The sequence below is a fragment of the Hemiscyllium ocellatum genome, unplaced genomic scaffold (assembly GCF_020745735.1).
Source record: "Hemiscyllium ocellatum isolate sHemOce1 unplaced genomic scaffold, sHemOce1.pat.X.cur. scaffold_532_pat_ctg1, whole genome shotgun sequence".
Classification (NCBI taxonomy): Eukaryota; Metazoa; Chordata; class Chondrichthyes; order Orectolobiformes; family Hemiscylliidae; genus Hemiscyllium; species Hemiscyllium ocellatum.
The window spans coordinates 270,129-297,638 of record NW_026869102.1 but is presented as its reverse complement, the minus strand read 5'-3'; the positions used below and the strand labels follow the sequence as shown (position 1 = coordinate 297,638).

General features: G+C 51.7%; 2 protein-coding genes across 2 annotated transcripts in view; both read left to right on the top strand.

Annotated features, from left to right (window-relative positions):
- ino80e (INO80 complex subunit E) overlaps positions 1 to 5,169 on the top strand; it is a 28,137-nt gene extending 22,968 nt beyond the window's left edge. Inside the window, exons 5-6 of the mRNA XM_060823301.1 lie at positions 4,164 to 4,325; positions 4,737 to 5,169. Of these exons, the coding sequence (XP_060679284.1) occupies positions 4,164 to 4,325; positions 4,737 to 4,946 (372 nt within the window). The 3' untranslated portion in view covers positions 4,947 to 5,169. The remainder of the gene's footprint in view (positions 1 to 4,163; positions 4,326 to 4,736) is intronic.
- A 4,828-nt stretch (positions 5,170 to 9,997) lies between these two features.
- LOC132813921 (uncharacterized WD repeat-containing protein alr3466-like) lies at positions 9,998 to 27,269 on the top strand. The gene is made up of 10 exons (XM_060823306.1): positions 9,998 to 10,191; positions 17,743 to 17,827; positions 19,670 to 19,802; positions 20,277 to 20,466; positions 23,545 to 23,653; positions 24,027 to 24,058; positions 26,100 to 26,199; positions 26,617 to 26,682; positions 26,814 to 26,906; positions 27,059 to 27,269. Exons 1-10 carry the CDS (start codon positions 10,052 to 10,054, stop codon positions 27,188 to 27,190), a joined length of 1,080 nt encoding a protein of 359 aa, XP_060679289.1. The 5' UTR covers positions 9,998 to 10,051; the 3' UTR covers positions 27,191 to 27,269.
- Positions 27,270 to 27,510: the final 241 nt, after the last annotated feature.

Sequence of the window (27,510 nt, the reverse complement as noted above, 5' to 3'; positions counted from 1 at the left end):
TCTGGTTATCGGCGGCAGAGGGAGGACGGTGTGGGGTTATCAGCGGCAGTGGGAGGACGGTGTGGGGTTATCAGCGGCAGAGGGAGGACGGTGTCTGGTTATCAGCGGCAGAGGGAGGACGGTGTGGGGTTATCAGCGGCAGAGGGAGGACGTTGTGGGGTTATCAGCGGCAGAGGGAGGACGGTGTGGGGTTATCAGCGGCAGAGGGAGGACGGTGTCTGGTTATCAGCGGCAGAGGGAGGACGGTGTGGGGTTATCGGCGGCAGAGGGAGGACGGTGTCTGGTTATCGGCGGCAGAGGGAGGACGGTGTGGGGTTAGCAGCGGCAGAGGGAGGGCGGTGTGGGGTTATCAGCGGCAGAGGGAGGACGATGTCTGGTTATCAGCGGCAGAGGGAGGACGGTGTGGGGTTACCAGCGGCATAGAACATAGAAGGATACAGCGCAGTACAGGCCCTTCGTCCCTCGATGTTGCGCCGACCGAGTCCTACCTAACCTATACTAGCCCAATAACTTCCAAATGCCTATCCAATGCCCGCTTAAATGAACATAAAGGAGAGTTCACCACTGATACGGGCAGGGCATTCCATGTACTCTCAACCCGCTCTGTGAAGAATCTACCCCTAACATCTGTCCTATACCTACCACCCCTTAATTTAAAGCTATGTCCCCTAGTAACACCTGACTCCATTAGCGGTAAAAGGTTCTTAGTATCTACCCTATCTAAACCCCTAATCATCTTATACACTTCTATCAGATCTCCCCTAAACCTTCTCTTCTCCAATGAGAACAGCCCCAAGTGCCTCAGCCTTTCCTCATACGATCTTCCTACCATTCCAGGCAACATCCTGGTAAACCTCCTCTGCACTCGTTCTAAAGCTTCCACATCCTTCCTATAGTATGGCGACCAAAACTGCACACAATACTCCAGATGAGGCCTCACCAGAGTCTTATACAACTGCAACATGACCTCAGGACTCCGGAACTCAATTCCTCTGCCAATAAAGCCCAGTACACCATATGCCTTCCTCACAGCACTATTTACCTGGGTGGCAACTTTCAGAGATCTGTGTACATAGACACCAAGATCCCTCTGCTCATCCACACTACCAAGTAGCCTACCATTAGCCCAGTAATCCATCATCTTGTTATTCCTACCAAAGTGAACGACTTCGCACTTAGCGACATTGAATTCCATTTGCCACATTTCCGCCCAGCTCTGCAACTTATCTATATCCCGCTGTAACCTACCACTTCCTTCCTCACTATCCACAACTCCACCGACTTTTGTGTCATCCGCAAACTTGCTTACCCAGCTTTCAAGTCCTTCCTCTAGATCATTTATAAAGATAACAAAAAGCAATGGTCCCAAAACAGATCCTTGTGGTACACCGCTAGTAACTGCGCTCCAAGATGAACATAATCTATCAACTACTACCCTCTGTCTCCTTCCAGCCAGCCAATTCCTAATCCAAACCTCTAATGTATCCTCAATGCCATACCTCCGAAGTTTTAGCATTAGCCTACCATGGGGAACCTTATCGAACGCCTTACTAAAATCCATATACACAACATCTACTGCTTTACCCTCATCCACTTCCTTAGTCACCTTCTCAAAGAACTCAATAAGGTTTGTGAGGCACGACCTGCCCTTCACAAAACCATGCTGGCTATCCCTGATCAAGTTATTCCTACCCAGATGTTCATAAATCTTATCCCTTACCATTCTCTCTAAGACTTTGCCCACCACTGAAGTCAGACTCACTGGCCTATAGTTACTAGGGCTATCCCTACTCCCTTTCTTGAACAATGGGACCACATTCGCTATCCTCCAGTCCTCTGGTACTATTCCCGTTGACAATGACGACATAAAAATCCAGGCCAATGGCTCTGCTATCTCCTCCCTAGCTTCCCATAGGATCCTGGGGTAAATGCCATCAGGCCCAGGAGACTTATCTATTTTCATCCTTTCCAATATTCCCAAAACCTCTTCCCTGCATATTTCCAGGGCATCCATTCTAATTATTTGTGATTCCATATTCACATCAGCAACAGTGTCCTGTTCCTGAGTGAATACTGATGAAAAGTACTGATTTAATGTCTCTCCAATCTCCTCCGCCTCCACACACAACTTCCCACTACTATCCTTGACTGGACCGATACCTACCCTAGTCATCCTTTTATTCTTGACATACCTATAGAAAGCCTTTGGGTTTTCCCTAATCCTACCAGCTAAAGACTTTTCATGTCCCCTTCTCGCTTTTCTTAGCTCCCTCTTTAGCTCCTTCCTGGCTACCTTATAACTCTCAATCGCCCCTACTGAACCTTCACGCCTCATCTTTACATATGCCGCCTTCTTCCCTTTCACAAGGGACTCCAATTCCTTACTAAACCACGGCTGCCTCACAAGGCCCTTTACACCATGCCTGACTGGTACATACCTATCGAGGACACGCAGTAGCTGCTCCTTGAACAATCCCCACATCTCATTAGTGTTCTTCTCTTGAAGCCTGTTTTTCCAATCCACACAACCTAAGTCATGCCTCACTGCATCATAATTTCCCTGCCCCCAGCTATAGCTCTTGCCCTGCGGCGCACGATTATCCCTCTCCATCACTAAAGTAAAAGTCACCGAGTTGTGGTCACTGTCCCCGAAGTGCTCACCTACCTCCAAGTATAACACCTGGCCTGGTTCATTACCTAGAACCAAATCCAATATAGCCTCCCCTCTTGTTGGCCTGTCGACATATTGTGTCAGGAAACCCTCCTGCACACATTGTACAAACACCGACCCATCTAATGAACTCGAGCTATAGCTCTCCCAGTCAATATCTGGGAAGTTAAAGTCCCCCATAACAACCACCCTGCTACCTTCACTCTTTTCCTGAATCATCCTCGCAATATTATCCTCTACTTCTCTAGGACTATTAGGAGGCCTGTAGAAAACACCTAACAGGGTGACCTCACCTTTCCTATTTCTAACCTCAGCCCAAACTACCTCAGATGGCAAGTCCTCTTCCATCGTCCATTCCACTGCTGTGATCCTGTCTTTGACAAGTAATGCCATGCCTCCCCCTTTTTTACCCCCATGTCTGATCCTACTAAAACATTTGAACCCTGGAACGTGCAACAGCCATTCTTGTCCCTGTTCTACCCACGTCTCTGTAATGGCCACAACATCGAAGTCCCAGGTACCAACCCACGCTGCAAGTTCACCTACCTTATTCCTTATACTTCTGGCATTGAAGTATACACACTTCAATCCACCTTTCTGGTTACAGGCACCCTCCTTAGAGATCGCTGCAGAGGGAGGACGGTGTGGGGTTATCAGCGGCAGAGGGAGGACGGTGTGTGGTTATCAGCGGCAGAGGGAGGACGGTGTGGGGTTATCAGCGGCAGAGGGAGGACGGTGTCTGGTTATCGGCGGCAGAGGGAGGACGGTGTGGGGTTATCAGCAGCAGAGGGAGGACGGTGTGGGGTTATCAGCAGCAGAGGGAGGACGGTGTCTGGTTATCAGCGGCAGAGGGAGGACGGTGTGGGGTTATCAGCGGCAGAGGGAGGACGGTGTGGGGTTATCAGCGGCAGAGGGAGGACGGTGTGGGGTTATCAGCGGCAGAGGGAGGACGGTGTGGGGTTATCAGCGGCAGAGGGAGGACGGTGTGGGGTTATCAGCGGCAGAGGGAGGACGGTGTGGGGTTATCAGCGGCAGAGGGAGGACGGTGTCTGGTTATCAGCGGCAGAGGGAGGACGGTGTGGGGTTATCGGCGGCAGAGGGAGGACGGTGTGGGGTTATCGGCGGCAGAGGGAGGACGGTGTGGGGCTATCAGCAGGAGGTTTCCTTGTTCGTCTTTAAACCTGAAACCACAAGACATCCTGGGATCTGGAGTTGATATGGAGGACTCCCAGGGAACCTCCCTCCCAGCTTTACACTGTTTGTGGGTCAGTCCTGCTGGTGGGACAGGACATGTCCAGAGATGGTGATGGTGGTACCTGGGACATTGTCTGGAAGGTATGATTTGGTGAGCGCTGCTATGTTAGGCTACGTTATGCTGCCTCAGAGTTGGGATTTGGATGCTGTATTTCGGGAGGGCTGGTGAGGGGGCGGTCTGCTATTGAGTGGTGTGTGAGCCAGGCCTCAGTGTCTCTGCTCTGCCCTCCTTTTCCAGATGACCTCGCCCACCTTCAGCCCCTTTCCCTCGGAGTATCTGTCATCTTACCCCAACACTCACGCCCCGGGGGCAACTGCGGCTGGGGGTGCGTCCAGCGTGAAACCGGACAAGATTAAACGAGAGAAAAGGGCTAAGACCCAGAAAAACAAGAGGGCAAAGGTAAGGGGGCAGAGCGAGGTGGGGGATACAGGGTCGGGGAGGGCAGGGTGGAGGAGTGGGGATGGGAACGGGGGAGTGGGGAAATGAGTGTTGGGGAGGAGGGGGGAAATGGAGGGTGGGGGAGGGGAAATTGGGCGACTGAGGGAGTGAGTGTGAAGAGAGTTTGGGGGGAAGGTAAGGGAATAATGGAAATATGGTGCTGGGCAGGAAAGTGAGCACACTTTAATTTTTTTCTTTTTATCCCCCCACACCTTTTGTCTTCCTTCCACCTGCCCCACCTCTCTTGTGCCCCACCTCTCTTGCACCCCCTCTTCCCTTGTGCCCCCTCCCTTTGTGTACCCCCTTGCACCACCCCTCCTCCGCTTGCTCCCCCTCACCCCTTCTCCTTGCTCCCCACTCTCCCCTCTCCAGCTACGGGTCCCTCTCCATTCCAGCCACCCAGAGTCCGTGACGATGTCGTTTTCCTCACCCTCTGACCCACTTTCGACCCTATCCTCCAAGCTCCCTCCCACCACTATCCTCAGCACTGTCCCTCACCAGATGTTCAGTGATACTGGGGAGGGAAGTGATGATGATGCGATGGAGGGAGATGATGACCTGGTCATTGACATTCCTGAATAATTACCCAGGAGCACGGAGCATCCGAGACACAGGAAACTGGGAACATAGATACCCCGAATGCAGGAGATCTAGATCCTGGATTCACCCTGAATCCCAGAAGCCAGGAGATACAGAAATAGAAACATCCATCTTTGTTGATTGAGACTGGTACCTAGTTGATTCTGCTGCTCTCAATGGGATTTGTACCTTTCCTGATTTCTACAATAAATACTTGAGTCACAAATCACATTGCCTGGTGATGAACAGTCCACGGGTCGCAATATCATCGCAAATGTGTCGTCAGCTTCACTCACATTCAACGTTCTCATGGAATAGTTGTCATTGAGTGCAGGTGAGGGTGATTGGGATTGGCAGGAAGAGAGGGTGATGGGCACGTGCAGAGAGAGGGAGGAACTGGCAAGGAGGGAGCGGGTGGGGGAGATGGGCAGGGAGAGAGCGGGGTGTAGTTAGGGAGGGAGAAATAGGCAGGGGGACAGGGAGGTTGGGGAGAGTGCAGGTAGGGTTGACAGGCAGAGGGGGGAGTGGGCAGGAGGGGGGATATAGGCTGGGGTTGCAGTCAGGGATGGAGGGGGATCAGGCAAGGAGAGAGGGGGAAACGAGGACAGGCAGACAGCAAGGGAAAGGGGCACAGGCCGGGAGGCGGGGGGGTGAAAGCGTTGCAGTAGACCGGTAGAGATTAATGGAGGTGTAGTTGCGGAAGAGGGAGATAAATGGAGTGAAGGTTAGTGATAGTGGAGGGATAGACAGCCAGAGATTGAGGGAGAGATGGGTGAGGGGAGGAGGGAAGAGGATTGCTGCGGCTATAGTGATGGAGGGAAGACACACGAGTTGACCAAGTTACTGAAAAGCTGCTCGTGGGAATGCAGCAGCCCTGACTGGTGCTGCGTCTCGCCTGTGAGTGAAAGACCCAAGTCTCGCCTCCAGTTGAGTCGCCGGGCTGAGGTTTTGGCAGAGATCTGAAAACCACCTGTCCCCAGGTGGACATGTATCGAAGGAGAGTTGTCTCCACTGTTTCTCCTGACACTGCTCTGCCAATCCACTTCTCTCAGCATCTCCCTACGTCCCCTTGGTGTTTGTGAGACCTTACTCTGTGTAAATTGGCTGCTGTGGTTTGTTCTGATTCCAGTTTTTTTAAGAATGCTGGACAGGACCCCTCCCAGAATACTGAGTTGTTATTTAATTTTGAAAAATTTTTTGTGAAGATTTGTAGCTTGGGTTGTGGATGTTTTGCTCACTGAGCTGTCGGATTGACCCACAGTTGCTTTGTAACAGTGCGATTCTGTGAAGAGTTGTTCTATTCTGCTTGATATTTATGATCCAGTCTATTAAGGTAGCTTGTGCCATTTCTGGTTTTGCTGTGCAGTGGTTTGTACATGGTGTCTATTTTTAGATGCTTGGTCATGGCATTCTAAGTTGAAAATCAGGCCTCTAGGAATTCCCATGCGTGTCTCTGGTTACCTTGTCTTAATACAGTTATGTTGTCCCAGTCAAATTGATGCTGAAAATGTGTTGCTGGAAAAGCGCAGCAGGTCAGGCAGCATCTAAGGAACAGGAGAATCGACGTTTCGGGCATAAGCCCTTCTTCAGGCACACCCTCCTCATTCCTGAAGAAGGGCTTATGCCCGAAACGTCGATTCTCCTGCTCCTTAGATGCTGCCTGACCTGCTGCGCTTTTCCAGCAACACATTTTCAGCTCTGATCTCTAGCATTTGCAGACCTCACTTTCTCCTCCAGTCAAATTGATGGCAGTTCTTGTCTGTGTGTGTTGAGGTGAGGTCGTGCTGCAGGTTGCTGTTGGTCTATCCAGGTTACTAGTTTTCTTCCAGTCTGTCCGAACTAGTGTTATGGGATTTTGTGTATTATCTTGGTTGTGCCTATTGTGGGTATGGGGTCGTTCATCCTTTTTAGTTGGCATAGTATTAGATTACTTACAGTGTGGAAACAGGCCCTTCGGCCCAACATGTTCACACCGACCCTCTGAAGAACAACCCACCCAAACCCATTTCCCTACATCTAACACTATGTTGCAATTTAGCATGGCCAGTTCGCGTGACCCGCACATCTTTGGATTGTGGGAGGAAACCGGAGCACCCGGAGGAAACTCGTGCGCAGACACGGGGAGAACGTGCAAACTCCACACAGTCAGTCACCCGAGGCTGGAATTGAACCCGGGTCCCTGGTGCTGTGAGGCTGCAGTGCTAACCACTGAGCCACCGTGCCGCCCATAGTCTGGCTGTGGGATGGTGTGCTACCATGATCCCTAAAGGTCGTAGGGGTCTGGCTGTCATTTCTGATGTGTCCTTTAATACAGGGTAGGGTACGGTGACCTCTTGGCGTTGTTGATGCGACACATTTCACGGCCCATTTTCCCATCACCGTGAGGGGTTTCACTCCGGGATCGTGGACGGGATCAGACTCCGGATTGGGAAAAGGTTCTTCCGCCAGTCAGAGCTTAAACGTTCTCACTACAATAAGCAGCAGATTTCTCACGACCCAAACACTTCAGGTTCGGAAACTTTGCCGACAACGTTTCTCCTGATCTCGGAGAGTGACGCCTTTCCCACTCCCACTGGATTCACAGGTCGGGATCTCTCCCTCTGACCAATCACAGCCCTCTACTCCCTCTGACCAAATAAAATCTCACCCTCTGACCAATCGCAGCCCTCTACTCCCTCTGACCAATCAAAATCTCACCCTCTGACCAATCGCAGCCCACTACTCCCTCTGACCAATCGCAGCCCTCCACTCCCTCTGACCAATCAGAATCTCTCCCTCTGACCAATCGCAGCCCACTGCTCCTTCTGACCAATCGCAGCCCACTGCTCCCTCTGACCAATCAAAATCTCTCCCTCCGACCAATCGCAGCCCACTGCTCCCTCTGACCAATCGCAGCCCTCTGCTCCTTCTGACCAATCAGAATCTCTCCCTCTGACCAATCGCAGCCCACTGCTCCCTCTGACCAATCAAAATCTCTCCCTCTGACCAATCGCAGCCCTCCACTCCCTCTGACCAATCAAAATCTCTCCCTCTGACCAATCGCAGCCCTCCGCTCCCTCTGACCAATCAAAATCTCTCCCTTTGACCAATCGCAGCCCTCCGGTCCCTCTGACCAATCAAAATCTCTCCCTCTGACCAATCGCAGCCCTCCGCTCCCTCTGACCAATCAAAATCTCTCCCTCTGACCAATCACAGCCCACTGCTCCCTCTGACCAATCGCAGCCCACTGCTCCCTCTGACCAATCGCAGCCATTGCTCCCTCTGACCAATCGCAGCCCTCCGCTCCCTGTGACCAATCAAAATCTCTCCCTCTGACCAATCGCAACCCTCCGCTCCCTCTGACCAATCAAAATCTCACCCTCTGACCAATCGCAGCCCACTGCTCCCTCTGACCAATCAAAATCTCTCCCTCTGACCAATCGCAGCCCTCCACTCCCTCTGACCAATCAAAATCTCTCCCTCTGACCAATCGCAGCCCTCCGCTCCCTCTGACCAATCAAAATCTCACCCTCTGACCAATCGCAGCCCACTACTCCCTCTGACCAATCGCAGCCCTCCACTCCCTCTGACCAATCAGAATCTCTCCCTCTGACCAATCGCAGCCCACTGCTCCTTCTGACCAATCGCAGCCCACTGCTCCCTCTGACCAATCAAAATCTCTCCCTCCGACCAATCGCAGCCCACTGCTCCCTCTGACCAATCGCAGCCCTCTGCTCCTTCTGACCAATCAGAATCTCTCCCTCTGACCAATCGCAGCCCACTGCTCCCTCTGACCAATCAAAATCTCTCCCTCTGACCAATCGCAGCCCTCCACTCCCTCTGACCAATCAAAATCTCTCCCTCTGACCAATCGCAGCCCTCCGCTCCCTCTGACCAATCAAAATCTCTCCCTTTGACCAATCGCAGCCCTCCGGTCCCTCTGACCAATCAAAATCTCTCCCTCTGACCAATCGCAGCCCTCCGCTCCCTCTGACCAATCAAAATCTCTCCCTCTGACCAATCGCAGCCCACTGCTCCCTCTGACCAATCGCAGCCATTGCTCCCTCTGACCAATCGCAGCCCTCCGCTCCCTGTGACCAATCAAAATCTCTCCCTCTGACCAATCGCAACCCTCCGCTCCCTCTGACCAATCAAAATCTCACCCTCTGACCAATCGCAGCCCACTGCTCCCTCTGACCAATCAAAATCTCTCCCTCTGACCAATCGCAGCCCTCCACTCCCTCTGACCAATCAAAATCTCTCCCTCTGACCAATCGCAGCCCTCCGCTCCCTCTGACCAATCAAAATCTCTCCCTTTGACCAATCGCAGCCCTCCGGTCCCTCTGACCAATCAAAATCTCTCCCTCTGACCAATCGCAGCCCTCCGCTCCCTCTGACCAATCACAGCCCTCCACTCCCTCTGACCAATCGCAGCCCACTGCTCCCTCTGACCAATCGCAGCCATTGCTCCCTCTGACCAATCGCAGCCCTCCGCTCCCTCTGACCAATCAAAATCTCTCCCTCTGACCAATCACAGCCCACTGCTCCCTCTGACCAATCGCAGCCCACTGCTCCCTCTGACCAATCGCAGCCATTGCTCCCTTTGACCAATCGCAGCCCTCCGCTCCCTGTGACCAATCAAAATCTCTCCCTCTGACCAATCGCAACCCTCCGCTCCCTCTGACCAATCAAAATCTCACCCTCTGACCAATCGCAGCCCACTGCTCCCTCTGACCAATCGCAGCCCTCCACTCCCTGTGACCAATCAAAATCTCTCCCTCTGACCAATCGCAGCCCTCCACTCCCTGTGACCAATCAAAATCTCTCCCTCTGACCAATCGCAGCCCTCCACTCCCTGTGACCAATCAAAATCTCTCCCTCTGACCAATCGCAGCCCTCCGCTCCCTGTGACCAATCAAAATCTCTCCCTCTGACCAATCGCAGCCATTGCTCCTTCTGACCAATCGCAGCCCTCCGGTCCCTCTGACCGATCGCAGCGCTGTGCTCCCTTTGACCAATCGCAGCTCTCTTCCCGTCCCTGTGACCAATCAGAGCCATTTCCGGTAGCTGTGGGCGGGGCGTGTTGCCATGGCGCCGGGGCGCGCGGGGAGAGAGTGAGCCTGAGCCTGATGCCGGGGCCGGTCCTGGGGCTGGGGCCGGGGCCGAGGCCGAGGCCGGGGCCTGGTCCTGGTCCTGGTCCTGGGGCGGAGCTGGAGAATGTTGTTGAGAAACCGGAGACTGAGGGAGAACTGCGGGTCCTCCGGAGGATGTGAGTCTCCAGACCAGAAATATACAATAACCTTATATTTTATATACACACATACACATATATACATATATATATATATACACACACATATACATACATACACACACACACATACACACATATACATATATATATATATACACACACACACAGATGTACATACATACATATATACACATACACATATACACTAGGAAGAGAGCAGGACCTGAGGGCACAGCCTCAGAGTGAATTGTGATGAGAAAGATTTCCTTCAGCCGGAGGCTGGTGAATCTGTAAAACCCATTGCCTCAAAGGTCTGTGGAGGCCAAGTCATCGAGTGTGTTTAAAACTGAGATAGACCCTTGATGAGGAAAGTGATCAAGGATTCTGGGAGAAGGCAGAAAAACAGGGTTCAGAAAATATCAGCTAAGATCAAATTGCACACAGTTCTGGTCTCCTCCTTATTGGAAGGATGTGAAACTTGAAAGGGTTCAGAAAAGATTAACAAGGATGTTGCCAGGATTGGAGGATCTGAGCTACAGGGAGAGGCTGAACAGACTGGGACTGTTTTCCCTGGAGGGTCAGAGGCTGAGGGGTGACCTTATAGAGGTTTACAAAATTATGAGGGGCATGGATAGGAGAAATAGACCAAGTCTGTTCCCTAGGGTCAGGGAGTCCAGAACTAGAGGGGCATAGGTTTAGGGTGAGAGGGGAAAGATATAAAAGGGACCTAAGGGGCAACTTTTTCACCCAGAGGGTTGTACGTGTATGGAATGAGCTGCCAGAGGAAGTGGTGGAGGCTGGTACAACTGCAACATTTAAGGGGCGTTTGGATGGGTATAGGAATAGGAAGGGTTTGGATGGATATGGGCCAACTAGTGGCAAATGAGACTAGATTAGGTTGGGATATCTGGGTTGGCATGGATGAGTTGGACCGAAGGGTCTGTTTCTGTGCTGTACGTCTTTATGACTCCATGACTCTAAATGCTGGCCCAAATGGGTCAAATGGCCTAAATCCTAGTCTAACAATAACATTCCAAAATATATCAACAAATAGTCCGAAGATATTAGAGGGTTTTGAAAAGATTTGTAGCTCAGGTTGAGGTTCTGGATGTAGGTTTGCTCACTGAACTGGAAGGTTCATTTTCAGATGTTTCGTCACCATACTAGGTAGCATCAGTGAGCCTCTGGATGAATCACTGGTGGTATGGCCCACTTTCCATTTATTTTGGGTTGGTGATGTAATTTCCTGTTCTCTTTCTCGGGGTTGATAAATGGGATCCAAGTCAACGTGTTTGTTGATGGAGTTCCGGTTGGAATGCCATGTTTCTAGGAATTCTCGTTCGTGTCTCTGTTTGGCTTGTCCTAGGATGGATGTGTTGTCCCAGTCGAAGTGGTGCCCTTCCTTATCTCTATGTAGGAATACCAGTGAGAGAGAGTCATGTCTTTTTGTGGCTAACTGATGTTCATGTATCCTGGTGGTTAGTTTTCTGCCTGTTTGTACAGTGTAGTGCTTGTTACAGTCCTTGCACGGTATTTTGTAAATGACATTAGTTTTGCTTGTGGTCTGTATAGGGTCTTTCAAGTTGATTAGTTGCTGTTTTTGTGTGTTGGTGGGTTTGGGCTGCCATGACGCCAAGGGGTCTGAGTAGTCTGGCAGTCATCTCCGAGATGTCTTTGATGCAGGGGAGAGTGGCTAGGATTTCTGGGTGTGTTTTGTCTGCTTGTTGGGGTTTGTTGGTCAATAGAAAGTGGGCCATACCACCAGTGCTTCATCCAAAGACTCACTGATGATGTTACCCAGTATGTTGACGAAACGTCTGAAAACAAACCTTCCAGCTCAGTGAGCAAACTTACATCCAGTCTTAAGATATCCTCAAAATACTGTAAAATAGACCCAACATTTCCACAAAACTACACAAAGAAACAAGTAATTTCCCCCCAAAAAAATAGGAGAAAGAGATGAACAGAGTATTCTGAAGTGGTTGGAAACTGTAGATGTATCGAGGGGCCTGGGTGTCCTTGTCTGTAAGTTACTGTAAGTTAACCTGAAGGTTCAGCCAGTTATTAGTAAATTTAAGGGATGTTACTCTTTATCACAAGAGGATTTGAGTGTAGGAGGTGGGAGGTCTGCCTTCAGTTGTATAGGAGTCTGCCGCTGGAAAGGCAGTGATAGGGTTAGGCAGCATCTGAGGGGCTTTATAACCGAGACATCGACTCTCCTACTCCTCGGATGCTGCCTGACCTGCTGAGTTTTTCCAAGGCCTCACTCTCCAGCATCTGCCGTTCTCAACTTCCTTTCAGGTTTATGGGAGCCTGGTTAGACCACAAGGAGTGTTGTGTGTTTCGTTTTCTCAGGATTGTCACAGAGTGAATGCAGTGTAGTTTCATCAGGCTTGTTCCTGGGATTGAGGTGGGGGAGGGAGGGCCTGTCCTGTGAAGGGAGATTGGGACAAACTGGGTGGAAGCCTCTCGAGGAATGGGACAGGGATCTCAATGGAACCTACAAAATACTGAAAGGGTTGGACAGGGTAGATGCTGGAGAGATGGTTTCTGGTGGAGAGTGGGGGGGATAGTCTAGCACCAGAGGACATCGTTTACAAAAAACAGGGATATCCCTGAGGTCTGAGATGATGAGAAATATTATGTTACTGAACCGCAGGGACTCTCTCCCACACAGAGCGGTGGGAGCTCTGTCACTGAGTGTGTTGAAGGGAGAGATTGAGAGATTCCTGACTCTCAGTGGGGTTCAGGGTTACCAGGGATGGGCTGGGTAATAGGCAGTGAACTGTCAATCATCAGACTGAATGGTGGGGCAGGCTCAAGGGACTGAATGGCCTCCTGTTCCTATGTTCCTAGCCAATTCCCTTCCCTCATTGTCACTGCCCCTGTAATCCCACAAGGATTATTTTAGCCAGCGTGGATACTGTGGGGGTCATTCTAATCAAAAGTACAAGTAGGATCATCGTTTTCCACAGAAAGGAAGGAGGCCATTCACCCATGGAGTTTGAACCAGTTCCCAAAAGGGCTGCTTGTCTCACCCAGAGGACTGTGCGCAGTTTTTGTCTCCTTCCTTGAGAAAGGATGTCCCAGTACCGATGGGGTAAGGAGGAAGTTGTTTCCAGAGTTGAGAGGGTTGCCTTGCGAGGAGAGATTGAGGAGCCTCTGACCAAACTCATTAGAAGAATGGGAAGAATGGGAAGGATCTTAGAGAAACAGAATGAGGAAGGGACTCGATAATGTGGAAGCAGGGAGGTTATTTCCATTGGTGGCTGAAACTAGAACCAGGGGCACAGCCTCAGAATGAGGGGGTGCAGATTTCGGACTGAGCGAAGGAGTGAGTCACCCAGAAGGTTGTGAATCTGTGGGATTCCCTGCCCATTGAAACAGCTGAAGCTTCCTCACTGAATGTTTCCAAGCTGAAAGCAGGTTTTTGACCAGTAAAGGAATGAGGGGTTCCAGCGAGCAGGTCAGTGCAGCTAAGGCCTGGGAAGGATCAGCCATGATCTTACTGAATGACAGAGCAGGCTCGAGGGGTCAGATGGCCTACTCCAGCTCCTGCTTCTTATAGTTGTATCACTTTCAAACCTTTATCTGGCACTCGCCCACTCTCTCCCAGACAGTGCATTCCAAATCCTGAAAACTCCGAGTGAAGATGTTTCTCCTCACCTCACCCCTCGCTCTCTTTACCCTGTCAAAGTTGTTCATGCTTTCACTATTTTGAACACCTCAGTAAGATCACCTCTAAATCATCCCCATTCCAAGGAGAATTAGCCTAACTCTTCAATTGCTTTTTGTATCTAAAACCCCTCTTTCCTGGTATCTTTATGGTAAATCAGCTTTGCACTCTCTCCAGGACTTTTAACGGCACCCTTAAATAAAGTGCCCAGAACTGAACACAATACTCCCAATGTGGTCTGACCACATATAATATCACTTCCTTGCCTTTATAAATGTCAGGCAACACCAATTGAGACTCTCCCCATTCCTTCATCAAAGAAACTTGATTCCAGTCAGTTGAACCTTGCTTGGTCATTCATAAAGCGCGATTATTTATACCAACAGATCTTGGACAGTGGATTCCTTGAAGTCTTTACTGTTATATCCCATGTGGTGACATTGGCCATGGACTATTCACTAGTGACGGAAGGGCAGCAGGTATAGAATAAAAGCTGTTTGGTTCCTTAACCAAGCCTTCTGTCTTGGTCAGAGGTTCTCTTTTTCAAACCAGCTTTCCCACCATCACACTTCCACCGTGGATAAAGGTTCCCTCTTTCTCCAAACCTCTCACTTTTACTTCTAGTTTCTAGACGACTTCTGCTCTGAGCTTAGTCCCTGATTGATTGTGACCTACCTTCAATCACACCTCGACATCTTCAGTCATCTAAGCAACTCTAGTTTTAGTCACTCACGGACATAGGTGTCACTGGTGGAGCCCAGCACTTATCATCCATCCCTTGTTGCCCCTTGAGAAGATGGGGGTGAGCAGCCTTCTTGAACATCCGCACTTATGTTTAGTTTAGGGATACCCCGCACAGTGCCCTTAGAGAGGGAATCCCAGGATTCTGACCCAGCCACACTGAAGGAACGGCTGATATATTCCAAGTCTGGACAGTGAAGAGTTGGAGGGGAACTTGCAGGAGGTAGTGTTCCCATGTATCTGCTGACCCTTGTCCTTCCAGATGGAAGTGGCCGTGGGTTTGGAAGGATGCTGTCTGAGGATCTTTGGTGAGTTCCTGCAGTGCACCTTGTAGATGGTACACACTGCTGTTACTGAGCGTTGGTGGTGGAGAGAGGGGATGGTACACACTGCTGTTACTGAGCATTGGTGGTGGAAAGAGGGGATGGTACACACTGCTGTTACTGAGCGTTGGTGGTGGAAAGAGGGGATGGTACACACTGCTGTTACTGAGCGTTGGTGGTGGAAAGAGGGGATGGTACACACTGCTGTTACTGAGCGTTGGTGGTGGAAAGAGGGGATGGTACACACTGCTGTTACTGAGCGTTGGTGGTGGAAAGAGGGGATGGTACACACTGCTGTTACTGAGCATTGGTGGTGGAAAGAGGGGATGGTACACACTGCTGTTACTGAGCGTTGGTGGTGGAAAGAGGGGATGGTACACACTGCTGTTACTGAGCGTTGGTGGTGGAAAGAGGGGATGGTACACACTGCTGTTACTGAGCGTTGGTGGTGGAAAGAGGGGATGGTACACACTGCTGTTACTGAGCGTTGGTGGTGGAGAGAGGGGATGGTACACACTGCTGTTACTGAGCGTTGGTGGTGGAAAGAGGGGATGGTACACACTGCTGTTACTGAGCGTTGGTGGTGGAAAGAGGGGATGGTACACACTGCTGTTACTGAGCGTTGGTGGTGGAAAGAGGGGATGGTACACACTGCTGTTACTGAGCGTTGGTGGTGGAGAGAGGGGATGGTACACACTGCTGTTACTGAGCGTTGGTGGTGGAGAGAGGGGATGGTACACACTGCTGTTACTGAGCGTTGGTGGTGGAAAGAGGGGATGGTACACACTGCTGTTACTGAGCGTTGGTGGTGGAAAGAGGGGATGGTACACACTGCTGTTACTGTGCGTTGGTGGTGGAGAGAGGGGATGGTACACACTGCTGTTACTGTGCGTTGGTGGTGGAGAGAGGGGATGGTACACACTGCTGTTACTGAGCGTTGGTAGTGGAGAGAGGGGATGGTACACACTGCTGTTACTGAGCGTTGGTAGTGGAGAGAGGGGATGTTTGTGGATGTGGTGCCAATCAAGCAAGGGGCTGCTCTGTCCCGGATGGTGTCGAACACCTCAAGTGTTGTCAGAGCTGCTCCCCTGTCCAGGGCAAGTGGGGGAGTATTCCCTCACACTCCTGATGGTAAGACAGGCTTTGGGAAGGGCAGTTACTCGCTGCAGGATTCCCTGCCTCTGACCTGGTCTTGTAGCTACAGGATTGAAATGGCTGGGTCCAGTTCAGTTTCAGGTCAGTTGTGTAACCCTTGTGGCAATATAGTCACAATGATCTCCTCTGTGAATAAGCAGTGTTAAAATCTCCAATTGTCTACCTAATTAAAATTAGCTTTATTATCATATGTACTCCCACGAGTACAGTGAAAAGTTTACTAGTTACTACTAACTCTACCATCTTAGGTACAAAATGTACCTAGGTACGGATTCTTCAGCACAAATAGTTAGGAAAATTTTTAAAAGTCCAGTATTACAGACCATCGCACTATCTTAGTTACAAAAGTACACAATCATAGGAACAAGCTGGAAAAATAAAGAAATACAATATTCAGAATAACAGTTCTTCCTACACAGCCACTGCTGACACCTCAGTCTGTCGTCTATACAAGGCTCACCTAGATTAGAATCCCTACAGTGTGGAAACAGGCCCTTCAGCCCAACAAGTCCACACCGACCCTCTGAAGAGTAACCCACCCAGACCCATTTCCCTACTTAACCCCTGACTAATGCACCTAACACTACGAGCAATTTAGCATGGCCAGTTCACCTGACCTGCGCATCTTTGGACTGTGGCAGGAAACCGGAATACCCGGAGGAAACCCACACAGACACGGGGAGAACGTGCAAACTCCACACAGTCAGTCACCCGAGGCTGGAATTGAACCCAGATCCCTTGCACTGTGAGGCAGCAGCGCTAACCACTGAGCCACCGTGTCACCACCATTAGGCTGAGAGTCTGTACTGAGGCCGGGAGTCAGCAATGACTTCTCTCAAGGCTCAAGGATGGAAGGTAAGAACAAGGGAGAAAAAACACAAGAGGAAAAGAAGTAGTAACAGGCAGAGTGGAGGAGCTCTCGCTGAGGAGTCCTGCTCTGCCCACCATCTTGGAAAGTAGATCTGTATCTAAGATGGCGCCATAAGTAGCAACTTGTAAACTTTTCACTACTTACGTGACAGTAAAGCTCATTCTAATTGCACTGTTCCCAATAGTCCTGTTAAATATTTTCCCGTTTAACTATCTCAGTCTGAAACCTAACAATATTGTGATCGCTGTTACCAAAATGCTCCCTGATCCTGTAACTTCCCCGAAACCGGAGCTAAAAATGTTGCCTTTATTTCCATTCCTTTGGCGCTGACTCTCTGTCAGGGTCATTGGAATTCCTCTACCATCTGCAGCTCCTACATCTTTCAGTCATTCGTTTACCATTTAAATTTAGTTTAATTAATGAGATTCACCATTGTCCTTCAGGGAAGGAAATCTGCTGTCCTTACCCAGTCTGACCCACGTCGATTATGGTACCACAAAAGGTGTTCACCTCTGTCCATTTAGGCTTTTCCTATCCTCCACCCACACCCATACCCATTCCTGAGTTGGGTTCCCTCCCAAACAACCTCCTGCCTCTCACGAGGTCCATGTTTTTCCCCTAGGAGAAAGTGAGGTCTGCAGATGCTGGAGATCAGGATGCTGCCTGACCTGCTGCGTTTTTCCAACAACACATTTTCAGCCATGTTTTCCCCAGCCCAGCCTGTAGCCTATCCTGATCCATAACTGTGATAGGATGGGGTTTGATGGGTTAGTAATTGATGTGATGTGTGTATTTTACAGAGACTGCAAGGTACCTGCTGTTTGCTGCTGTTTTAATCAGTCTGGACAGCTTCTAGCAGTGGGACTGATGACCGGGAATATCAAGGTGAGCAGCCTTGACATAAACAGGAAGAACACAAGGCATTGGGTGATGCTGGAGAGAGTGCACCAAGCCACTGAGGTGTCTCAGAAGCTCACCCAGTGTTATCTAGTTCTGGGGGAGTTTTCACTGGGTCTCAGGATGATCTGGGAATTTTTATTGTGATGTGGGTGTCACTGGCTGGACCATTAGCCATTGCTCATTGTAAGGTCCAAAGTGAGGATGTTCAGCAATGACTGCACAGTGTTCCGCAGCATTCCCTGCTCCTCTGATACCGAAGCAGTCCATGATCAAATCCAACAAGATCTGGACAATATCCAGGCTTGGGCTGAAGAGTAGCAGTAATCATTCAATAACCGTCTTCAATAAGAGAAACAATGTCCATCTCCCCTTGCTATTCAATCACATTACCATCACTGAATCTCTCCTGTACTTGATCCTCTAACAGTAAACATCAACATACCAGCCTGCTGCACCTGTGTGTCTACTTTCGCTGGCCCCTGCTCTCCATTAACCCCCAACTCCCCAAATCTATCACCATTCAAATAATAATCTGCCTTCCTGTGTTTGCTGTGAGAGGGGATGGCCCCACGTTGATCAATAGGATACTCACTCAGTCTGTCCATCTCTGTGTCCTCCTCAGAGTCCACCCTTCCACCCAGTCTTACGTCGGCTGCAGACTTGGAGATATTACATTCACTTTCTTCATCCAGTTCGTTAATCGATGTGAATTCCAGTGGTCATCGTACTGACCCCTGCAGTAATCCATCAATGGTCATCGTACTGACCCCTGCAGTAATCCATCAATGGTCATCGTACTGACCCCTGCAGTAATCCATTTATCGTACTGACCCCTGCAGTAATCCATCAATGGTCATCGTACTGACCCCTGCAGTAATCCATTTATCGTACTGATCCCTGCAGTAATCCATCAATGGTCATCGTACTGACCCCTGCAGTAATCCATTAATCGTCCTGACCCCTGCAGTAATCCATCAATGGTCATCGTACTGACCCCTGCAGTAATCCATTTATCGTACTGACCCCTGCAGTAATCCATCAATGGTCATCGTACTGACCCCTGCAGTAATCCATTTATCGTACTGACCCCTGCAGTAATCCATCAATGGTCATCGTACTGATCCCTGCAGTAATCCATCAATGGTCATCGCACTGACCCCTGCAGTAATCCATTTATCGTACTGACCCCTGCAGTAATCCATTTATCGTACTGACCCCTGCAGTAATCCATTTATTCCTCCTTTTTGATTCCTATCTGCCAACCCGTTCTATATCCAGGTTAGTACACTATCCCCAATCCCATGTGCCTTAACTTTACAGACTAATCCCTTAGTCGAGAGTGTGGTGCTGGAAAAGCACAGCAGGTTAGGCAGCATCCGAGGAGCAGGAGAATCACCGTTTCAGGCATAAACCCTTCATCAGGAAGTCCTTCAATCCCATTAATTTCTCCAGCAGTATATCCTTATTAATACTGATTTCCTTTAGTTTCTCACTAAACCCTGTGTTCCCCAACCTTTCTGGTACGTTACTTGCATCATAGTTATACAACACAAACACCAAATTACACTAATTTACCTTCACTTGACCAATAGTCTGTGGGTGAAACATTTCTCTCAGATCCCACTAAGCCACTTAACTCCTCATATTAAACTTATGTCCTCCACTGTTACTCATGTTTACCATGGGGCAAGAGATTCTTGCAATCCATCAGCTCTCTCTCTCTCTCATAATTTTGTATACTTCAAACCCCGAATGTTTTGCCATATTCCAGGCTGTCATTGCTTCATTCCCCAGCTTTGTTCTGAACTGCTGAGTTTCTGTTAACAGCTTTATAAACCGTGCAGTGGGGCGTTTGTCTATCAGCTGAGGGACACAGAGACTCTGAACATCAACTTACCAGTCACAAGCCTCAACTTCTGCCCACCAGGAGCTGCCAGTGGTGACTTACTGCTGGCAACATGTGAGTCAGCAGCAGGATGAGAGGGGGACAGAGGGAGGGAGACAGAGATAGAGAGACAGGAGGCCATGGGCCAGGGAATGGGGCAAAGGAGAGAGGAGGCTGAGGAGAGGGAACGGGGGGAGAAGAGGCCATGGGGAAGGGGGAGGGAACGGGGGGAGAGGAGGTGAGTGAGAGGGAATGGGGAGAGAGAGGAGGCCGTGGGGAAGAGGGAGAGAGGACTGGGAGAGGAGGTACTGAGGACAGAGGGAGAAGGGGTCTGAGGATGGCAAGGCAGGGGCTGAAGGGAGGGGGAGGACTGAGGAGAATGGGGAGAGAGGGAGGGGGTAGTAGAGGTGGGAGAGGTAGACGTTGAGTGGGTGGGAGACAAAGGTCGGGGAAAATGGAGGTTGAGGTGAAGAGGAGAAAGCAGCAGATGAAGGGAAGGGATGATTAAAAGAACATTGACTGATCTCGGTGTTAAAATGTTCTGCCCAGATGCCAGTGGGAAGGTGAAACTGTGGCATGTGTCGACCCAGAAGTGTCTGCACACCTTGGTGGAAAACCAGGAGACACTAGCTGCAGCGTTCAATGCTTCAGGGACTCGCTTTGCCACCGCAGGAACAGCAGCATCAATCCGACTGTATGATACAGCCAGCCGGGATTGCCTACAGACCTTCACACCCAGGTCTGTCCCAGAGGGAACCAGATTCCTGACTGACACCGGTGGGGGAACGTCGTGCTTGTTTCAGCTGGAGACAATCCCAGTTTGAGCAGATATTGGGAATCTCCTGCTCTTTCTCTCTCCCCTACCCATTGAAGTGATAGAGAGAGAGAGAAACACAGAATTCGAGAGAGACAGCGATGGGGAGAGGGACATGGAGAGGGAGAGAGGGATACAGGAAGAAGGGAGAGGATATGAGAAGGGGGGACAGGGCAAGAAAGACACGGGGAGGGGAGGGGGAGGGAGCGAAACACGGGGAGAGGGGAGGGAACGAGACACGGGGAGAGGGGAGGGAACGAGACACGGGGAGAGGGGAGGGAGCGAGACACGGGGAGAGAGACACGGGGGGAGAGAGACACGGGGAGAGAGGAAGGAGAGAGACACGGAGAGGAGAGAGAGACACGGGGAGAGGAGGGAGAGAGGAGAGAGAGACACGGGGAGAGGAGAGAGAGAGACACGGTGGGGGGCAAGGGAGAGAGACACAGGAGGGAGGGAGAGAGAGAGACACGGTGGAGGAAAGTCGGGAAGAGAAACATGGGGAGGGGTAGAGAGACATGGGGAGAGAGAGGGGAGAGGCACAGGGAGGGAGGAGAGAGATCCTTGGGGTGGGGGAAGAGGGAAAGAAAGACATGGGGAAGGAGGGAGAGGGTCACAGAGAGACATGGGGAAGGAGGGGAGGGTCACAGAGAGACACGGGGAAGGAGGGGAGGGACACAGAGAGACATGGGGAAGGAGGAGAGGGTCACAGAGAGACATGGGGAAGGAGGGGAGGGTCACAGAGAGACATGGGGAAGGAGGGGAGGGTCACAGAGAGACATGGGGAAGGAGGAGAGGGGCACAGAGAGACATGGGGAAGGAGGGGAGGGTCACAGAGAGACATGGGGAAGGAGGGGAGGGTCACAGAGAGACACGGGGAAGGAGGGGAGGGGCACAGAGAGACATGGGGAAGGAGGGGAGGGGCACAGAGAGACATGGGGAAGGGGGAGAGGGTCACAGAGAGACATGGGGAAGGAGGGGAGGGTCACAGAGAGACACGGGGAAGGAGGGGAGGGGCACAGAGAGACATGGGGAAGGAGGGGAGGGTCACAGAGAGACATGGGGAAGGAGGGGAGGGTCACAGAGAGACATGGGGAAGGAGGAGAGGGGCACAGAGAGACATGGGGAAGGAGGGGAGGGGCACAGAGAGACATGGGGAAGGAGGGGAGGGTCACAGAGAGACATGGGGAAGGAGGAGAGGGTCACAGAGAGACATGGGGAAGGAGGGGAGGGTCACACACAGAGAGACATGGGGAAGGAGGGGAGGGTCACAGAGAGACATGGGGAAGGAGGGGAGGGTCACAGAGAGACACGGGGAAGGAGGGGAGGGGCACAGAGAGACATGGGGAAGGAGGGGAGGGGCACACACAGAGAGACATGGGGAAGGAGGGGAGGGGCACAGAGAGACATGGGGAAGGAGGGGAGGGTCACAGAGAGACATGGGGAAGGAGGGGAGGGTCACAGAGAGACATGGGGAAGGAGGAGAGGGTCACAGAGAGACATGGGGAAGGAGGGGAGGGTCACACACAGAGAGACATGGGGAAGGAGGGGAGGGTCACAGAGAGACACGGGGAAGGAGGGGAGGGTCACAGAGAGACATGGGGAAGGAGGGGAGGGTCACACACAGAGAGACATGGGGAAGGAGGGGAGGGTCACAGAGAGACATGGGGAAGGAGGAGAGGGGCACAGAGAGACATGGGGAAGGAGGGGAGGGTCACAGAGAGACACGGGGAAGGAGGGGAGGGTCACAGAGAGACATGGGGAAGGAGGGGAGGGTCACAGAGAGACACGGGGAAGGAGGGGAGGGTCACAGAGAGACATGGGACCTGGACAGACATGGGGAGGGGGCAGAGGGAGAGAGGCACAGGGGGATACCGATTGCTGAAGGCACTAGGACAGGTTATAGGAGCCTGCAGACACTTGCCTTACCCAGTTGAGCAGTGCGTCAGAAGTCAGAGATCACATGATACCAGGTTACACTCACTACAGCTGACACAGGAGCAGCACTGCAAAAGCACAGCCTGGTGTCATGTGATTTCTGACATTGTCCACCCCAGTCCAACACCAGAACCGTCACATCATCGATTCTAAGAGCAGGGAGTTGACGTTGGAGCTGGTTTAGTCACAGCTGGAGTACTGTGTACAGTTCTGGTCACTGAACTGTATGGACATGTATTTATACTGGAGGGAATGCAGAAGCGATTCACCCGGATGCTCCCTGGGATGGGTATTTCTGCTGTTAAGAGAAGCTGCGATGGGCTTTTGAAGATTGGGGAGGGATCTGATTGGGGTGTTAAGATTAATGAAGGGGGTGGACAGGGTGAAGAGAGAGCAGCTGTCCCCCCCTTAGCAAAGGAATACACAGTTTTAAAATGAAGGGTCAGAGGATTAACGAGGATTTAAAGGAAGATATTTTAATGATTGTGACCCACTCTCATTCACATCTTTACATCTTCAGTCCTCTATAAACAGCTCGAGTTTTATTCGCTCATGGGTCATAGGGGATAGGTCACTGGCTGGGTGCAGAGTTTATTGCCTGTCCCTAATTACCCCTTGGAGCAGGTGGGGGTTGAGTCATCTTGAACCGGTGCAGCCTCCCGTGTGGTGCCGTTATGGACAGAATTCCAGGATTCTGAACTAGTGACAATTGTCTCCCCTCCACATTCACCCGACATCCCCCTGTTCCCCACCCCTCACAAACCCCGATTCACTCCAGACTCACTCTACACTGGGAGAAAGTGAGGATTGCAGATGCTGGAGATCAGAGTCGAGAGTGTGGTGCTGGAAAAGCTCAGCAGGTCAGGCAGCATCCGAGGAGCAGGAGAGTTGACATTTCAGGCATAAGGCCTTCATCCTGATGCCCGAAGCGTTGATTTTCCTGCTCCTAGGATGCTGCCTTACCTGCTGTGCTTTTTCAGCACCACACTCTCGACTCCCTCCCCACTGCCCTCTATTCCCCCCACCCCTGGGACCACTCTGAAAGTAACTGTTTATGATTCACTTCAGCCCCTCTCCAACTGTGATGGATGGTCATCGGTCCCGTATTTTTGTGGTGAAATTTAACCCCCACAACCTGACAGAGCTGCTTTCAGGAGGATGGGACGATACCGTACAGGTAGGAGGTACAGAGCAGAGGCTGGTGGGGGAACACTGGGGGGGGGGCTTTACTGTCTCTGTGTCTGTCTGTGTATTTGAGGGGGAGGGGGGAGGGGTGTGGTCCTGAGAGGGGGTTTGCTGTGTCTCTGTGTGTGTGTGTTTGGGGGGGTGGGAGGATGTGGGGTGTGGTCCTGAGAGGGGGTTTGCTGTGTCCCTGGGTTGGGGGAGGATGTGATTTTCTCTGAGACCGGGGTGGGGGGACAGTGAGAAATCACGGTTTACACAGGGATCTGGGGCCATTCCTAACAAACTGTTTCTCTCTCTCTCTCTCTCTCTCTGTAAAATGTGATAGAGCAATTCCTAACATAAACCTTGTGTTTCTCTCTGTCTAGTTCTGGACTGAGAATCATCCCCATTCACTCAGGTATGGTTCAGGGATTACAGCAATTATTACTGGGACAGGGATAGTGACCGCGACAGGACAAGGGACACTTACTGGGAGACCGTGCCATTACCCCGGGACAGCGGGGACACTTACTGGGAGACCGTGCATTTACCCCGGGACGGGGGACTGGGAGACCGTGCCATTACCCCGGGACAGCGGGGACACTTACTGGGAGACCGTGCATTTACCCCGGGACGGGGGGACACTTACTGGGAGACCGTGCCATTACCCCGGGACAGGGGACACTTACTGGGAGACCGTGCCATTACCCCGGGACAGGGGGACACTTACTGGGAGACCGTGCCATTACCCCGGGACGGGGGACTGGGAGACGGTGCCATTACCCCGGGACGGGGGGACGCTTACTGGGAGACCGTGCCATTACCCCGGGACAGGGGACTGGGAGACTGTGCCATTATCCCAGGTCAGGGGGACGCTTACTGGGAGACCGTACCATTACCCCGGGACAGGGGGAACGATTACTGGGAGATCGTGCCATTACCCCGGGACAGGGGGACACTTACTGGGAGTCCGTGCATTTACCCCGGGACGGGGGGACGCTTACTGGGAGACCGTGCCATTACCCCGGGACAGGGGGACGCTTACTGTGAGACCGTACCATTACCCCGGGACAGGGGGAACGATTACTGGGAGACCGTGCCATTACCCTGGGACAGGGGACACTTACTGGGAGACCGTGCCATTACCCCGGGACAGGGGACACTTACTGGGAGACCGTGCCATTACCCCAGGACGGGGGGACACTTACTGGGAGACCGTGCCATTACCCCGGGACGGGGGGCACGTACTGAAAGACCGTGCCATTACCCCGGGACAGGGGACACTTACTGGGAGACCGTGCCATTACCCCAGGACAGGGGGACACTTACTGGGAGACCGTGCATTTACCCCGGGACAGGGGGAGACACTTACTGGGAGATTGTGCCATTACTCCGGGACGGGGGGACGATTACTGGGAGACCGTGCCATTACCCCGGGACAGGGGGAACGATTACTGGGAGACCGTGCCATTACCCCGGGACAGGGGGAGACACTTACTGGGAGATTGTGCCATTACTCCGGGACGGGGGGACGATTACTGGGAGACCGTGCCATTACCCCGGGACAGGGGGACAATTACTGGGAGACCGTGCCATTACCCCGGGACAGGGGGACACTTACTGGGAGACCGTGCCATTACCCCGGGACAGGGGTAGACACTTACTGGGAGATCGTGCCATTACCCCGGAACAGGGGGACGCTTACTGGGAGACCGTGCCATTACCCTGGGACGGGGGGCGGGGGGGAACGCTTACTGGGAGACCGTGCCATTACCCCGGAACGGGGGGGACGCTTACTGGGAGACCGTGCCATTACCCCGGGACGGGGGGGACGCTTACTGGGAGACCGTGCCATTACCCTGGGACAGGGGGACACTTACTGGGAGACCGTGCATTTACCCCGGGACAGGGGGACGCTTACTGGGAGACCGTGCATTTACCCCGGGACAGGGGGACGCTTATTGTGAGACCGTGCCATTACCCCGGGACAGGGGGAACGATTACTGGGAGACCGTGCCATTACCCCGGGTCAGGGGAACGATTACTGGGAGACCATGCATTACCCCAGGACAGGGGACTGGGAGACCGTGCCATTACCCCGGGACAGGGGACGCTTACTGGGAGATCGTGCCATTATCCCGGGATGGGGGGACGATTATTGGGAGACCGTGCCATTACCCTGGGACAGGGAGACACTTACTGGGAGACCGTGCCATTACCCCGGGACGGGGGACGATTACTGGGAGACCGTGCCATTACCCCGGGACAGGGGGAACGATTACTGGGAGACCGTGCCATTACCCCGGGACGGGGGACGATTACTGGGAGACTGTGCCATTACCCCAGGACAGAGGGACGCTTACTGGGAGACCGTGCCATTACCCCGGGACGGGGGGATGATTACTGGGACAGAACGTTACCGTTGGATCGTGTTTCCTGATGATTTAATTTGATTTCAGGAGGATCTTTGGCCCCCACCTATGTGGTGATTCTCTGCAGATACATCCTGTGAGCGATGAGATTCTGACAGGATCATGGAGGAGAGAGAAGAGTTTGGAGGTGAGGCAGGTCCTGTGGGACCACGTTGACCTTTTACACATGATTTTGCCAGGAGTCAGTGATGAGGATAGATTGAAGCAGGTGGGGACTGTTAGTCTCTGAGAGAACAAGACTTACAGCAAAGGAAATCTGATAAAGAGGTCTTCAAAATCATGGAATGGGGGGCTGGTCAGGGAAAACTGTTCCCGAAATTAAAAGGAGTAAGAGAGGGGCACAGGTTTAAAGGGATGTGCAATAGAAGCAAGGGGGTGAGGGATTAAAAACCTTTTCACCTGTATAATTCCGATCTGGAATGCACAATCTGGGAATGTGGTGGAGAGATATGGAGAAAGGCAGGAGCTTACCACTAAATAATGATTTCCTTCTACACTGTAGTAATCCCAAATCTGACTGCCCTCGCTGTGTTCTTTCCCTTAGGTCTGGGATTACCAATCAGGTGAGAAGATTCAAGATATTCCCCAGAAGGACGGTGATTACAGTCTGGTAAGTCGTCGGGTTCCTCCGGGGACAGTGAGATGCCTCTCCCTGGGGTTGGGTATGTGATGATGGTTGTGTGGGGTCAGCTCAGAGGGGATCTGTGTCTGACGTTCTCGTTCTCCCTCTCTGACCACTAGACGTATAGTTGCCGCTGGCTTGGACCTGACCACGTGATCGCTGCAGGGACCAGGAACAACATCTGTCGTCTGGTGCATCGAGAAACGATGGCGGTGAGTGCAACGGGGTCAGGAATTCCCATAGGCAGAGGTAAAGGCTTGGAATCCATCAACACCCAGCCTTTCCCAGCTCCTGGGAAATGCTGGGCACCAGAGTCAGCAGAAAGTCTTGTCTCATCATCGTTTCTCTTTCTCTCTCTCTCCAGACGGTGGGTCGTCTGGGAAACCTGTCCCAAGGGGTGTACAGCATCGATGTCTGCACTGACCAGTCAGATAAATCACTCGTGGCTGTTTGCAGTGAGAGTTACGTTTACCTGCTCGATCACCAGCAAGCTTAAACTCAGAGCAAACTCCAGCTCAGTAACACACACAGACACACACACAGACATTCCCATTAAATTTCTGTATTTTTCATTATTTTTGATTCCTGTAAATTTCTGACGCTGCCAACATTGCGAGTGAAATTGGAGGGTCACATTCAACGGTAAGATCCTTTTGAAGAAGGAGACGGTTCCCTCTCAAGTTCAGCAACCCTTCGAACATTTAAAAAAAAAGGAGGATCCTGACTGATCAATCAACGCAGTCCCCTGTTCTCATACATCTCCCACTCCTCAGAAACGGTCAGTGTTTCAGCACCGACTGCTCTGTGTGTGGCAGG

Excerpts from the sequence above, each read along its gene's own strand:
- LOC132813921 (XM_060823306.1), top strand. The coding sequence starts at position 10,052 with ATGCCGGGGCCGGTCCTGGGGCTGGGGCCGGGGCCGAGGCCGAGGCCG. Across the intron at positions 20,467-23,544 it reads CTACAGACCTTCACACCCAG|CCCCTCTCCAACTGTGATGG; the intron begins GTCTGTCCCAGA and ends GATTCACTTCAG. Across the intron at positions 26,907-27,058 it reads TGCATCGAGAAACGATGGCG|ACGGTGGGTCGTCTGGGAAA; the intron begins GTGAGTGCAACG and ends CTCTCTCTCCAG.